The 15,241-nt window shown below is 42.5% G+C and overlaps 2 protein-coding genes across 9 annotated transcripts in view; one reads left to right on the plus strand and one right to left on the minus strand.

The window, feature by feature from the left end:
- Positions 1–7,412, plus strand: part of slit1a (slit homolog 1a (Drosophila)) — an 84,152-nt gene extending 76,740 nt beyond the window's left edge. For 2 of the 4 annotated variants that reach the window (XM_088304665.1, XM_088304666.1), the window contains 12 exons: positions 664–827; positions 1,228–1,352; positions 1,428–1,525; positions 2,067–2,206; positions 2,283–2,376; positions 2,458–2,595; positions 2,823–3,051; positions 3,143–3,273; positions 3,359–3,552; positions 4,356–4,644; positions 4,880–5,091; positions 5,670–7,412. In XM_088304665.1, coding sequence (XP_088160791.1) covers positions 664–827; positions 1,228–1,352; positions 1,428–1,525; positions 2,067–2,206; positions 2,283–2,376; positions 2,458–2,595; positions 2,823–3,051; positions 3,143–3,273; positions 3,359–3,552; positions 4,356–4,644; positions 4,880–5,091; positions 5,670–5,911 — 2,056 coding nt within the window. In that variant the 3' untranslated portion in view covers positions 5,912–7,412. The remainder of the gene's footprint in view (positions 1–663; positions 828–1,227; positions 1,353–1,427; positions 1,526–2,066; positions 2,207–2,282; positions 2,377–2,457; positions 2,596–2,822; positions 3,052–3,142; positions 3,274–3,358; positions 3,553–4,355; positions 4,645–4,879; positions 5,092–5,669) is intronic. The other 2 variants (XM_088304667.1, XM_088304668.1) reach the window with 1 other exon arrangement.
- A 1,139-nt stretch (positions 7,413–8,551) lies between these two features.
- Positions 8,552–15,241, minus strand: part of LOC148329914 (uncharacterized) — a 37,085-nt gene continuing 30,395 nt past the window's right edge. For all 5 annotated transcript variants that reach the window (XM_088303962.1, XM_088303963.1, XM_088303966.1 and 2 more), the window contains one exon: positions 8,552–13,956. In XM_088303962.1, coding sequence (XP_088160088.1) covers positions 9,630–13,956 — 4,327 coding nt within the window. In that variant the 3' untranslated portion in view covers positions 8,552–9,629. The remainder of the gene's footprint in view (positions 13,957–15,241) is intronic.

Raw genomic sequence — 15,241 nt, forward strand, 5'->3', positions numbered from 1 at the left:
CATTTGTTCTCATACGACACGACAGTTCGACTGACCTGGCAGTTGTCGGTGGTCCCAAGATTTCCAGGCCTCTCCCCCCAAATGTCTCGTAAAAACATATTAATAACGTTTTCTTTCATTTAAAGCAATCTTAATTCACACGTTAGTAGACGTTTCGGAGATGACACTTTTTAGCCGATATTCTGAATTTTTGCTGTAAAATAATGAGAAGAACCCCGCCATGACTGAGTTTGCCTTAGGCCCTCCCGAATGAAATTTGAAAGAATGAGTTTTTCTTTGTTGAAGGTCTAAAGAGACACCTGCTGGTCACGCAAGGTACTACACTAATAGAGCTGGACCGGCGAGGTGGAAAAATACAGCAATAAAATATTCTACAATTACTTTCGTGACATTTTAAAAGTAAGATAGAATGAAAAAATATTTGAAAGTGTATTAAGTAAAAGTTCTTTTCTCATCTTTTCAATATTGTTTGATTGTTGTGGGATGTTTTTAATCTTGAAACGTGATATGAAAAGCGACTGAAAATGCCATCATGTTAAATAAAAAATGTTGAACATACTGGTGTATATTTGTTACTAGATACAGACTCAGAAAAATACTTCCTGTATTAGTCGTGATAAAATGTGATCTTATTGAGAGATTCTTTTGATTCTGTTTTTGCAGAGCAATCGGCGCCAACCCGCTGTACTGCGACTGCCGCCTGCGCTGGTTGTCCGACTGGGTCAAGACCGGATACAAAGAACCTGGTATCGCCCGCTGTGCTGGTCCACGCGGTCTGGAGGGAAAACTCCTGCTCACCACACCGGCAAAGAAGTTTGAATGCACGGGTGAGGGTTAGATTAGTTTGGAATTTGTCTTTGTGGTTATTTATATTTAGTTTTGACTTATAGATGGATTATTGAATTGATTGTTGTTTTTTTAGGCTGTTTTAATTAGTTTCAGAGCAGATTTGTTAGTTTTCATTTATTATATTTAATAATATCATATATATATATATATATTCATTTTTTTTTAATTAGGGGTTTTAGCTTCATCTTTATTAGTTTTAGTATTTGTTTTTCTTTTTTTTTTTTTGTTTTGTTTATATGTGGAGTATTTGTGGTGTACAAAAAAAAAAAAAAAAAAAAAAGGTCACTAAATCGTGTACATAAAGTAAACTAAAATTCCCAGCATGCAGTTCCTCTATTGAAAGTTCATACTTACCAAATGTTTCTTCCATCCACGTAGGTGAGGTGGACACAGCCGTGCTGGCCAAGTGCAACCCGTGTCTGTCCAGCCCGTGTCAGAACCAGGGCGTGTGTCATAGCGACCCGGTGGACATCTACAGGTGCAACTGTGCTCCGGGATTCAAGGTCAGTCGAGTTCCGTGGGCTCGCTCGGCGGGGACATCGACGTCTTGCTGGTGTGACTTAGGATTGTCATCTCAGGGCAAGAACTGCGAGACGGCTCTGAACGCGTGTGTGAGCAACCCGTGTGCCAACGGAGGGCGATGCCAAGTGGATGAGGAAGACGAGGGACAGTACAGGTGAGGAAGATCTTCCAAGATACAGTCGAGCCTCCAAAGTTAATTCAATTCCACACTTTTTGTCACTTTTCCTGCGGTGAAAAATAAGTAAACCTCTGTTAGTTATTTTTTTTAACTGTGAACATTTCATTTCAGTGCAAAAAGAACTTAACTATCACATTCTGACAATTTCACGTCCTCATTTTTTAACGTTGACTTTCAAAAATAGAAAGTGAAAAAGTTAACTGCTGTTTGATGTCGATTTTGTGCAACCCATTTCAAAGTTTCTAAAGTACCCTAAGAAGCAAAAGTTGTTTTTTATTGTATTGTTTTTAATAGTTTATAATTATTAACCAATTAAGCAACCAAATCATGTGAAAGGTATAAACTACATAAAAAAATCCATGTTTTTAATGATTTAAAAATTAATAAATACATTTTAATGAACCAATTTGAAGAAAATAACTAAATAACAATAAGATTGATTGTAAATAGTAAAGCTGCTGACTCATCTGAAGTCTCACAAAAAAAAAAAAAACACGCTGATACTTCTCTGCCGCAGCTGCACCTGTCGGCTGGGTTTCGAGGGTCCCGCCTGCCAAACCAACATTGACGACTGCGAGGACAACGATTGCGAGAACGGCGCCACTTGCGTGGACGGCGTCAACAACTACACTTGTTTTTGTTCCCCCTACTACACGGGTAACAACGACACACGCGAGAGCACCGGACAGCTTCATGTTGCTCGTTTGAAATCTCACAAATGATGTGCGTGCAGGGGAGATGTGTGAGGAAATGGAGGACGTGTGCGCCCCAGGACGAAGCCCATGTCAACATCAGTCTACCTGCCTCATCACCTCCTCTGGGCCCAAGTCTGTCATTTAAAACAAAAAAAAACCAATACATGACAGACACGTGAGACTCAAGTGTGTTTTTTTGTTTGTGCGCATCAGGTGTGTGTGTGCTCCTGGTTACGTGGGTGACGACTGCAGTGTGGACTATGACGACTGCCAGGAGCATCGCTGTCAGAATGGAGCCCAGTGTGTGGACGAGTTGAACGGGTACACGTGTCACTGTGAGGAAGGTTACAGGTGAGCACGCGCACACACACACACACACTCAGACACTGTTTAGAAAATTACATTTATTTTTAGGGGATAAAGTTGTAATTTTTGGGAAATATAAACGATTGATATTTGTGGCAATGGTCTGAGTTAGCACAACACAGCAAATAATTTTCAATTTCCTACGTTTTTTTTTTTCACTTATTTCTATACAAAGTTCCGTAAACTCTTATTTCATTGTTTGTTGCTTCCAGTGGTCAGCTGTGTGAAGTTCCTCCCTCGCCGTTGTCCCTGTGCGAGCTGGCCGACTGTCAGAACGGCGCCCGCTGTGTGGAGCGAGGCGGCCGCGCCCTCTGCCAGTGCCCCCCGGAGTTTGGCGGGCCGCGATGCGAGAAGCTGGTCAGCGTCAACTTTGTGGACAGAGACTCCTACCTGCTTCTCTCCGACCTCAAGAACTGGCCGCAGGCCAACATCACCCTGCAGGTACACGCCGTCATGCTCCACGTCTTTACTTGATTCTCACACTGGCCTACTTCTTTGGATCACTTACCTCCGGTGCCCGCCGTCTGTGCAGGTTTCCACGGCGGAGGATAACGGCATCCTCTTGTACAACGGCGACAACGATCACATTGCTGTGGAACTCTACCAAGGTCACGTAAAGGTCAGCTATGACCCAGGCAGCCAGCCCGGGCATGCCATCTACAGGTCAGTCGCTCTCACTGCAGCGCCGCGACATTATTGACGATCACTTCGGTTCTAACATTTGTCACGTTTGCGTTTCGCTTGCCAGCGCTGAGACCATCAACGACGGTCAGTTCCACACGGTGGAGCTGGTCACGTTGGACCAGATGGTGAACCTGTCCATCGACGGGGGTCTCCCCACCACCATGGACAGCTTCGGGGCGGTGCGACCCCTCAACGGAGAGGCTCCACTATACGTGGGGGGTAGGGGCCCTCTCCAGAACACACCTCCCTCCTCTTCAGGCACTCTTAACTACTACACTACTGTCGATCACCCCCCCCTCCCCACCACCACCACCACCACCACCACCAAAAGCCCCCCTCCTCACCTGCTCGTTGTTTGCAACCGAGCCACTCATGACCTTTTCCAATCCTCAAAAGTAAACCGCTAGTCGCCTTGGTGGATTTTCTTGCGGTGAATTGTTCATCAATAATTAATTACATTGCACTTAAATTTAAGGAACAATAATTCATTCGACTAAAATGTTAAAAGCAAACAGCGATTAATTGTCATGTACAGTACTTCTTTCACAAACCACTAGAGGGAGCTAAACCTCCACTACCAGCCTAAGAAATTATTATAACGAGTTTGTGTGTGACTGTTACATGTAAATTATTTTACTGTCACAAAAAATATTAATGTTCTATGACCACTTTTGACATTAAGCCAGGGCAATGAGTTGTTGCTAGGTAACCATTAAACCGATTATCACGAGTAGTGGCTGCAAATGGTTTTTTTTTGTGTTGATTTCATTGAAAGTCATAGAAGACTTTTCATGTGAACTGCTTCCCTCTCTTTCGAGTATGATGTGTCTTACGGTGCATGTCTTTTAAAAAAAAAAAAACTGTCATATGATGGCTGATGTTTCCAAAAAATTCGGAATTTGAGCCGCCACTCTGTGTATAATTCTAAAAAAGTCACCGTAGGACACACCTACTTGAAAAGCCTTTCCTCCATTTCACTCCTACCTTCCCTGTGTTGACTGTCTGTTTGTGCTGCTCCTTGGCAAGCATCACTCCTCTAAACATCTTTCCACCTCCCACAGGGATGCCCGTGGGTGTACACCCGGGCGCCTTCCGCCTGTGGCAGATCCAGAACAGCTCCAGTTTTCACGGCTGCATCCAGAACCTGTATATCAACAACGAGCTGCAGGACTTCACCAAGACCCAGATGAAGCCCGGCGTGGTGCCGGGTTGCGAGCCCTGCAAGAAAATTTACTGCGTGCACGGCATCTGCCAGCCCGACGGCCTCCAAGGGCCCGTGTGCCACTGCAGGCCGGGCTGGGTCGGACCGCAGTGCGACCTGCCCGCCGCCAACCCTTGTCAAGGCAGCAAGTATGTTAAATGCAGCACTGCTTTTGGAACAAGTTTTTAACTCATTCACTTCCAGCCAAGTTAAAAAAATAAATAAAATTGATCTTTGACGTCTTTAGCCGTCAATGGGAGTAAATGAGTTAATAAGAAAAATAGCAATCTAATGTATGCTTAATACTCCTCAAACTCTGACTTTTTTTTTTTTTACATTACTGAGTTTGTACCATACATTAAAAAGAACGATATGTATCTGTAGATGTGTCCACGGCCGATGCATCCCGCTGGACAGCGAGTCATACCGCTGCGAGTGTAGCGAAGGCTACCGCGGTGCGCTGTGCAACCAACAGGGAGAGCTGTTCAACCCCTGCCGCCGGCTGAACTGCAAACACGGACGCTGCCAGATCTCCGACACGGGGGACGCCTACTGTCACTGCGAAAGTGGCTACACCGGGGAACTCTGTGACGCAGGTTTGACACCCAAGCTTATTCATCATTTGATACAATGGCTAGAGAAAGTCTACACACCCCTGTTCAAATATCAGGTTTTTGTGAAGGTCAGGACTGGGGAATAAGTTGAAGGGAATTATGAACAGTTCAGAGTAGCAGTCAGTGTAAGCAGCAAAAACTTTCACGTTTCTGAGAGTGAAACAAATCTGAGGAAAAGCCTGCAGAAGCGCTAACTCTCGGGAAAATGAAGCTTCAAATTTGCTTCATGAACCATGAACCAGTTGTTGTATTTTTGAGTCCTGTAGATGGCATTGTTGGTTTAAATAAAGGGTTTAAAAATGGCAAGTCAGACCAATGTTGAACGGAGAGTGCCATCTACTGGAGTCCAAAAATACTACAACTGGTTCATGAAGCAGATTTGAAGCTTGATTTACCCCTCACTACTAGAGTTTGGGTGGACTACTGAACATAGCCATATCCTCAGTTACAATATACATATATTTCACAAAAACCCGGCATTTGAACAGCCTTTTCATATCCGAACCTCATGATTAAAAAAAGTGTACTAAAATGTCTCTGCCGGTCTTCTGACACTGCAGAGTCGGCGTGCCGGGGCGAACCCATGCGAGACTTCTATCAGGTGCAGCGAGGCTACGCCATCTGCCAGACGACGCGTACCGTGTCCTGGGTGGAATGCAGCGGCGTGTGCGAGGCGGGCGCCTGCTGCGCCAGCCAGCGGATGAAGCGCCGGAAATACACGTTTGAGTGCAGCGACGGAACCACCTTCAGCGAGGAGGTGGAAAAGAGCATCAAGTGCGGCTGTGTGGGCTGCGGCGTCTAGAAGATGATGAAAAGAGAGATTCTAAAGAATATATATAAAACCTCTATCTATATATTAAGAACTCCAACTCTTGTAAAATAGGACATTTGTGAGCTGCAGTATCACAGAGTGTCAACTCAAAAAGCTCCGGAGATTCCCCCCCCCCCACAGACAGCAGTGAGGACAGTGTGGGAGGGGGGGGAATGAAAGAAGAAGTGAGCTGGACCGTTGGCCAAGCCGAGTGTCATATGACAGGAAGTTGTTTGTTGTCTATATTTCAGTCAACCACACAAATCCAGGCACACGCGCAGAAAAAGATGTTCGAGTGGCACATAATCAAGTGCGGATGCAGTGACTAACTGGGCTCGACAAGTCCCTTCAGCATGCATTTCCCCTTCCCTCCAGCAGGGGGCCAGCTAGTGTCTCCTCCTCTTGACCCCTGCAGTATGAAAAACAAGAGGAGCAAAACGTTTGCTGATCCAAAACACAAAATTTTATAATTGATTTGATAATTATTTTTTTTCTGTTTTAACGTCGAAATTTCTCACTTTTTTGTTTGTATTTTATTTCTCCATGCAACCTTCAAAAAAAGAAAGAAACCTCCCCATTTATATAGAAATGCCTAACAGATTCTAATATATATATATATATATATATATATATATATATATATATTTGTATTTCCTTTTTTTGGTATAGTATTGTTCTATCTTAAGTGGAAGGTTGGTGATAAAAGGCGCTGGCTTGGTATTTTTCTTTCTTTTCTTTTTTTCTTTTATTTATTTTTTGTTTTTTATATTTTGGTCAACATTTAATGGCAAGTAGTAATGGGCCACACACATGCAAAAAAAAATTAATTTCGTGGGAAATTTTATTTCAATGGTTCAAATCAAAAATTGATGCAGCTGTACACATATAAGAGCCACTGCTGGTCTGCTCTAGAACTCTGTCGTTAAATATTGTAAATGTTGTCTTCCATGTGAATATTGCATCCCGTTCATGAGCGCATCAACTTGTTTTCACTCCTCTTTTTATTTATTTTTTTGTACGGCGATGCATTCTGTGAGCATTGCATTTTTCCTGATATTTTCAAACACATTAAAAAAGAAGAAAATTATTAAAACATAATTTTTCAAAATCTGAAACAATGAAGCTTAAGTTCAACCTACATCATAAGCTGCTGTCAAGCATGAGTTGTTTGGGGAAATGAACACAACCGGGCAATCGCTATGACACATAATGAAAGGTCAGGACATTTTATAGCTGGTATTAAAAAAAAAAAAAAAAAAAAGAAACGTTTTCTTGAGGTGCCAATTGCAGTGGGCACATAGCTGAATGTATAAATGTGTACAGATAAATATGCTTATTCATGAAGTGTTAACTTTTAGCTGTTCTTTAGTTTAGACTGAATCACATACTGTTCTGGGATTGGGATTCTGGTGATTGCGTAACCGTCCGGACGCTCACCGTCCTCCTTATAGGCTGTGGGCCTCATAAAGGCGCACCTTTCGTGGAATGTGACTTTTTCCTCTGTCGGTTCACGTCTCCTTGGTGTGCAAGTACAACTTCCTGGTAGCCATCTTAGTGGTGCTTGTGCTATTTTGAGATGTACTCTAACTCAATCAGTAAGACGCTCCATCCTATGAGCTATGATATAGAAAAATATGTGCATATAAACCACACAATGTTGTAAAAAGATTTTGCTTCTCTGTCACAGGACTTGATGGTGGGATTGACGCGAAATAAGTCCCAAAATGATGCTGAATGTATGTAGTGCCACCGACAAAATGTTTACCAAACCTCCACTCTTTTCATTCATTAAACTTCTATGTGTGTGCTTTTAACAACTCCCCTTGTCTTTTTATAAGTACACTTTTACTGGCCTCATGGATTTGTGTCCACTTATCACAGTCGGTAATGGTTGCTAAACGTCTGGCCCAATGTTGCTTAATTGAAACAGGAAAGTGTTTTCAGCGCAATACTGCCACCTAGTGGCATTCTAAATGTATTGCTACGTCAGTTAAATAGACTTTTTTTCTATTCTATTGTCAAATTATCCTGAGCCATAATTTGGATAAAGTATGAATGTTGCAATACAAGAAAAAGTCGTTTTCCTCACTCAATTTTACAGGAATAGCCTCTTTTTAACATATTGCTTAAAGAAAAAAGTCTTGAACATTAAAGAAAAGTTACCAGATTCAAAATTAAATTAAAAAAAAAAAAAAAAAAGGTTGCAATCGTGAAGAGAAAGAAAGAAAAAAAAATTTTTAAACAGTCTTCTCTCGGACAAGATTCATTATTTAATTTAAATAAAGTTGGAATTTGATGAGAATATACGTGCACAAAACGAAGAAATCGATGTGATAGGCCATCACTAGTATTAACAGTTTTGACCTTCGGATAGGACATAATTAAGGTGGTCTCAAAGAAAGTGACCCAGACAATTAGTCAATAAAATACCAAATTCTTCTCAGATTGAGATTCTTCTAAAATTTTAGTTTCCTAACTATATATCCTTGCTTTTTTTAATCATAATTAAAATATCTTTTTTTCCCATTCCGATCCCAATACTCTCTATGAATCAGCAAAATGAAGAGTTAAAAAAATTTAAAGTTCAGCTGCAAAATCAAAATACAAAAAAAAAAAAATAAGGACACAGCAAACAATTCATCCATCTTTATGTCAATTCCAGCAAAAATACAACCATCTTATCATGATCAAAGTTCATTCTTGAGATTACCACAAATAAAGCACTTCTGTCTAATATACAAAAACAAAAATATTTAAATAGCAAGAGTAGAGAATAAACATGTTCAAGTTTGAATATTTGGTGGACTGTTTCAGATGGGCTACATGTAGGAGGTGACACGCAGTACTTAAATAACAATAATAATAATAATAAAGGAGGTCGGCATTAATGTGAGGGGACGACCAGAATGAAACAGAAACGGTGCTAAAACTGGTACTTGATAGTGTGGCTTCACATTACGACATCAAGGACGATGAAAATGAACAAGATAAAAGTGTCAAAAGTGAATGTGAAGCCTGGAATGTTGCTTTAATATTCCACAGGCTTCCTACAAAAACATCCCTGGAGGTTCCTCATTTTCCTAGCAGGCTTGCTTGTCGGGTGTTTGACCGGACCTTGACATAAAAATAGCGCAGGTCCAAGTCCATAAACTTAATGCAACAACAAGAGAGTTAATGCTGTGGAAGTGGGCATAGAAAAAGACGCCTGTCAGTCAAGTTAACGCGAGGAAATTATTTGCATACGCTTTTGATTTCAGACTATGGACAAGAAGGAGAGTTCCGATTTAGAAACATTCTTAAACATTATAAATAAGGCACCGGGTCACGACAGTCACATGGCCGTCAGCTGTGATTAGAAGGCGGGTCGGGGGATGTCAAGTTTTTATTTGATGAGGAAAGAAAATGGAGGGAACATGATTTAGTGTCACCTGGCTGGCAAAGCGCCCGAAAAAAAAAAAAAAAAAAGGTTTTTGTCTTGCCGGTTGCATCAGAACACTCAACCAAAAAAAAATACATTTTTAAAAATCCGCCATGGTCCGGGTGCAGTCCCTGAAGCGCTGAGCCGACACCCAGCAAACCAGCACATTTACGTTTTGTCCAGTTCAAGTTGTACCGAAGGCATTTGCATTATGACTTTGGTGAGGTCTTACTTTTCCAGATCGAGATTGTCCAGATTTGAGTTCCAGATCAAAGACGAAACGGGTCAATTTCATCTGGATGTCCTGGTGCGCTTAGCAGAAGTTGCCAGGAACTCCTGCGATCTGGTACGCGGCCACACGGCGGAGCGATTTCTCTTCACAGCACCTTTTTTGCTCATGTCCTCCACCTTCCTGGTGGGCTTGAGAGCCGCTTGTTCCTTGGCTATCTTGGGCCTCTTGGACGCCACTTCCATTTTTCTCTGGGATCTCGTCAGCACCTGGTCAGCAACGCCTGAAGACTTGCCGTCCGCACTTTGCAAGGTGACCTCAGGGGCGTCTTTGATTTCTCGTCTTTCCGGCGAGTCATTTCTTTGACATTTCCCAGCATTCATTTTGCTCATGGAGACTTTTTCCGTTTCTTTGTCATCTTCCGATGTTTTTTTGTGCGCTTTGCTCTTTTGAAAAGCGACCACAGAACCCAGTCGCTGTGAACACCTTGTTACCCGACTGCCATCCTGAACTTTGGCTGCTCGATGTCTCATCACCCGCTTCCTTCTTACCATTTGTGCGGCTTTCACGGGCTTAGCAGCAGGTAGGGGGATTTTTGGGGCATTCTGAGGAAGGACGGCTGACTCAGAAACCGATACGGTGGGATGTCTTTTCACACTGTTGGCTTTTAAGCTTTTGGAGACACTTTTTAAATGTACACTGGTTTGCTGGACCTGCATCTTCCCTCTGATGTTAGAGTATTTTCTCAAAATCCTGGCACTGGCCGGATTCTTAGGCTTCCCGGGAGCTCTCTGGGGTTCACCTTGTCCCTGAGCATCAACACAAATGTCCGACTGATTGGAAGGGTGAGCAGCACCGGGAGGTTCTCGTCTCTCTTTGCCTTTGACGGGGGTCAACTCCTGCTCCAGGGTCTTCGCTATCAGCTTCTGACTCTTGGGGTTGCTTTTTACAGGCGAGGTGACCGCAAACTTTTTGAGATGTTTCTTCAAGCGCTCTGCCTGTAAGCTCGGAAAAACACCCTGAGAGGCGCCTGACCCGCTGGACGAGCTGTGGAAGCAAAGCTGAGTTTCAGATGGAAGACGCGTATTTACTTTCTTAACAATGATGAGAGATTTTGTTTCGGTTGACTCCAGGAACCAGCGACAAATACTGGAAAGATTGTAGTCCTTCATGAAGAGCAATTGCACCGACGAGCACTTGTGGTGCTCCAAAGATTTTGGCTTGCGGGTCCTGCGTTTACTTTTCCAAATGGCGGCCTGTCTGTCGGCTTTGTTTTTATATTTTGCTGCTGTCTGGCCGTCTCTCTCCATTTGCAGCCAGCCTCTTTGCATCTTTTCATATTTGAGGTTCAAGTTGGTAAGCAGCTGTTTATTTTCTTCTCCCGTCAGTGCCTCGAAGAAATTATTGGTTTGTTTGCGCGGCTGGTGTCTTAGTCCCATTACAGGAGAAGTTGATGATGCAGTCGATAAAGGGCCCTTCATCTGCGTTTTCTTGATTTTCTCTGGAGGTGTTCTGGCCAGCGTTGCCACTTCAGTGTTCTTTCCCGATGCTGAGAGCAAACTGGTGGAAGGTGAAGACAACCTCTGTGAGCGCAAAGAAAGCTTCTTTTTGTCTGGTGGAGTTTGAGGGGACTGTTCAGCTTTGCCATTTTCACTCCTCAGTGGCATTCTTGTGGGTTTGTCCAAGCAACAAGCGCTGTTAGAATCTGAATTTACAGAATTGTCATCTGGAGATGATCCATTTGCTTTCGGTGTCATCGGCTCCATTCGAAGAACACGTTTTCCTTTTTCATTTGCTGGTGTTTCAGTCTTATGGTAAGCCTGATTGTCCGTTGGACTGGTTAACTCGACACCAAACTGCTGGTTCTCGTTTTTACTTTCCTTTCCTACCACCTTTGAAGATCTTAACTTTTGTCGGACCATCAAACTTGGGGTTTCTTCGACGGATTGCGTTTGTTCAGGGTTTAGCACTGGTGTCTTTTGGACGATGCTCATTAGGGATAGTTCAGGGATTACAGGTGGCAAAGACTCTGCTGAGGGAGGAGAGAGAGGAGGCAGTACCGGAGGAGCAGGGGCGACACTCGGGTTTGGAGGTGAAACGGACGGGACTACATTTGAAGAAGGTTCTAATGCAAGAGTTTCATCTGATTTCTGGACAGCTGATCTGAGTTGTCGTTTGGTTTCAGTTGGGTCGTCCTGATGAACAAGCGTGTGTTGCTCGACTGGTTTGGATTTGGGTGAGACTTCAATTGTTGGGGTTTGTGGAATGACAAAAGCTGAAACTCGTGGGCAATCGGGTGTGTTCACGATGGATTCTTTGGGCATTTCTGTTTCAGGGATATTTTTCACCAAATGTTTGGTTTCAGGTGAGTCAACCTGAGCCCGTTTCAGTATTTTCTGGTTTTGTTTCACGACGCCTTTCATTGGTGAGGAGCCGCTGGAGTTTGATCGACGACGCAGACTTCTGTCAGAGGCTGATATGGGTCGACCATTCACATAGCCCACAATTACCGTCTTTGCTTGTTGTAATCTCTTTGGTAGAGAGATAACGGTGCCCTTTTTCCGACGCCAAGGAGGCAATTCCTTTAACAGAGTATCAAGTGTCTTTGAAGAAATATCATACTTGTCTTGTTCTTCTATTGTTGCTCCAGGCACAATTCTTTCAAGAGCAGCGCTTGGACTTTCTAGCTCACTCATTATCTGGTCGTCAGCAGAACCAGAGTTGTTGGACTCTCCCGTGTCTTGTCCGTTTTCAGAAAGTACAACCAGCTGTGGTTCCTGGGGTCTCTCAGTGCCTCTCTCATTTTCTGTCTCTTGGTTCTCGCCAAGATTTATGGGTGATGGTGCGTCAGAACGGAGAGGAATCACCTCACTGCTCTTTATTTTACAACATGGAATCTGAGGTTTAGTTTTTTGCAGGCTGATTTTCTCTGATTGTTCTACCGCCGTTTTTGCCATTACTTTACTAAAAGAGTCATTCTTTTCAGGTTCTGGTTCGTTCTCCTTTTCTTTCGTTTCACTCACTTTCTTGACATCAGAAGGTTCATCTTGTTTTAACGGGATTGGTTCATCACTGTCTGTTCTGATATTTGTCGAGCCGTCTTTTACTGTGCTTTCTGTTACCGAGTTTATTTTAGGTAAGGGGGTCTCGAACTGACTCTGAGCCTGATCCGTCTGACTAGTTTCTACTATAACTGAAGTTTCTTCTTCACTGGCTGCTACTTCGACCATATCGCCTGTCCCTGGAACTATCCTCTCGTCAGACTGTCCGGACCGTGTCCCTTCACTTACTGTCTCTCTACATGCTCCGGCAAAAGGCATGTCTACCGGGGGGACACCTTCAGGTTTGGAAAGGATTTGTTTGGGGGTAATCAGTGTAATCAACTCTGGCATCGGATTAAGACAGTTACCCCTGCCTGCCAATGTGCGGACAGTTTTTAACTCCCAGATTTCATCTGAGTACAAATGTCCCCTCGTGCTTTTTCTTGCATTGCGACGAGGGATCAAATTGCGTTGATCTTTAAAACACTCTGTAATTGGTTTGTCAATGTAAACAATGTCGCAGTGGCCAAGATCGGGATCAACTGTCTTATAAGGAGAGTGTCTGGTGTGTTGATGAGACGATGGTCGGATGGTCTTCCTGGCAGTCCGTGGTGAATCTGCGCTGAGAGACACGGGGGCTGAAAACTGTTTGGTTGGGGTGCCCTCCGCTTGCCACACAGCTTTGCTTTGTCTTGCATGATGTATTTGACTTCGCTGATATTGTCTTTTCAGAGATGAGCTGAATCGAGCGATACGAGTGTTCATTCTGCTCAGTGAATTTGAGTTCATTTGTTTGTCCTCCAGAGAGTCAGAGTCAGATGGAAGCGAGGTTGTCAGCACACAAGACAACTTTTTACCAGCAGCAACATTACTGCTTTTCATTATCTTCATCTTCAGCGGTGCATGATCACCATTGCGGTTGTTCTCAGTGTCGACGGGGATAAGGTTGTTCCCCGACCCAGGGCTATGACGATCCGACGCAGGGCAAGCGGGAACAGATGTCAATGGAACGACATTTTCTGGAACTCTTTCTGAGCCACTACTGCTTTGGATTGAACAAGACATATCCAAGACTTCAAATTTTGGCATGGCTCCGCTAGGAAACTGTAGTTCCGAGCATGACTTCTCAGGCGTGCCTGTGCCAGATTTTGGAGTGGAGCATGTTGCTCCCTGGTTTCCAGAGTCACTACTTTGCCCTGTCTTGGAGGCTGCAACCTCCATCTGCAGGAAACCTATGGCATCCACAATTGTTCTCTGATGGTGGCGGCAGAGTTTAGCCATGAACTGTTCCAGTGTTGTGGTGGAATGGAGTTCTTTTGCCTTCGCAATGCGCACGTCTTGGCACTCACTAGAGGAAACAAGATGGAAAAGAAATGTGCTTTTAAAAAATGTTTTGTTTTTTTTGTGATTAATTTCCTGGGTAATAGTGGGTTTACAATGAAAGAAAAAAAATGATATGTTGAATAAAAAACAACAGGCATAAAAGATGTTTATCATTGCATATTTATTAGAAGAATAAGTGATTTTTTTTCAAGTCAATTTAAATCCAGTGAACTTGACCAATTACATTGTTACAGATATTACAGTTTTCTTCTTTGCACACTATTTATTGTCACATTAAGAAAATCCTACACATGCACAAGACATTGACTTGAAATCAAGTTACATTTACTACCGCTTAAAAGGGCAAAATACATTGGGGCAAATATAGAATACATACATTGTGTCAACTTGTTACGCGGTGCAAATAAAAATATATAAACAAGTGCTCTTCAAATTAAATCAGAAACAAAATGAAAATAGGTATACATAATATCTGTAAAAATGAGAGATTTATGCTGGAGAAATTTCATGGACTCAAAAGAGAAAGATTTATGTTATTACGTAATATGTGGTTTTTCATAAATATTTGCTGACATCTTGTCAGCGAGGTAGTTTTGAGCACACGGTATAGTTTGCTATTTTTATTACATAGATGTTTATAGGCTTCCGATAAATGTCATTTGGGGAAAAAAAGCTACACTACACGGTGGGTTAGAAAAAGAATTCCTGAGACACTTGTAAAATAAAACTATTATATTTTGAAAATGTCAAATGTAAATCTCCAACTTTATAGTGTATACATTGTGACTATAGCTTGAAGTTTGGAAGAAAGGCAAACTTATTTCATCCAGAAATGAAAGAATCTACCAAACCAGATTGTTTGCACTGAGAGCGTTTGTTTTTGTACAGAGGGAATAAATGAGGCAAGACTGGTGGACCCTCTTTGGTGAACCCTTCGGTTTAACAACAAACAAATAAATCCAGAGTTGCGTTAGACAATGTAAACTACAGCAGAACATGTTAATAAGAAGCCCAATCCTCTCCTACCTGCAGCTGCGGTCGCATTGACATTCACTGTCTAAAACTACAAAAATAAAGAGGAGGAAAAGATGCATTTAATTTTAAAATCTGGATAGAGTATGGCAAACATATTTTACATGTAACTATTCAGGGATGAAAAAATATTCTGAAGAGTAAAAATAACAATTGCCATCGTGGCACTTTGTATTTATTTTTTTTAAATTAATTTCAATTCCCTGCTGATAAAACCAAAGGAGTAAAGAATACCTGAATTCTGAATGGTAAGGGTT

The sequence above is a fragment of the Idiotropiscis lumnitzeri genome, chromosome 9 (assembly GCF_059441095.1).
Source record: "Idiotropiscis lumnitzeri isolate Australia: NSW breed Sydney's pygmy pipehorse chromosome 9, RoL_Ilum_1.0, whole genome shotgun sequence".
Lineage (NCBI taxonomy): Eukaryota > Metazoa > Chordata > Actinopteri > Syngnathiformes > Syngnathidae > Idiotropiscis > Idiotropiscis lumnitzeri.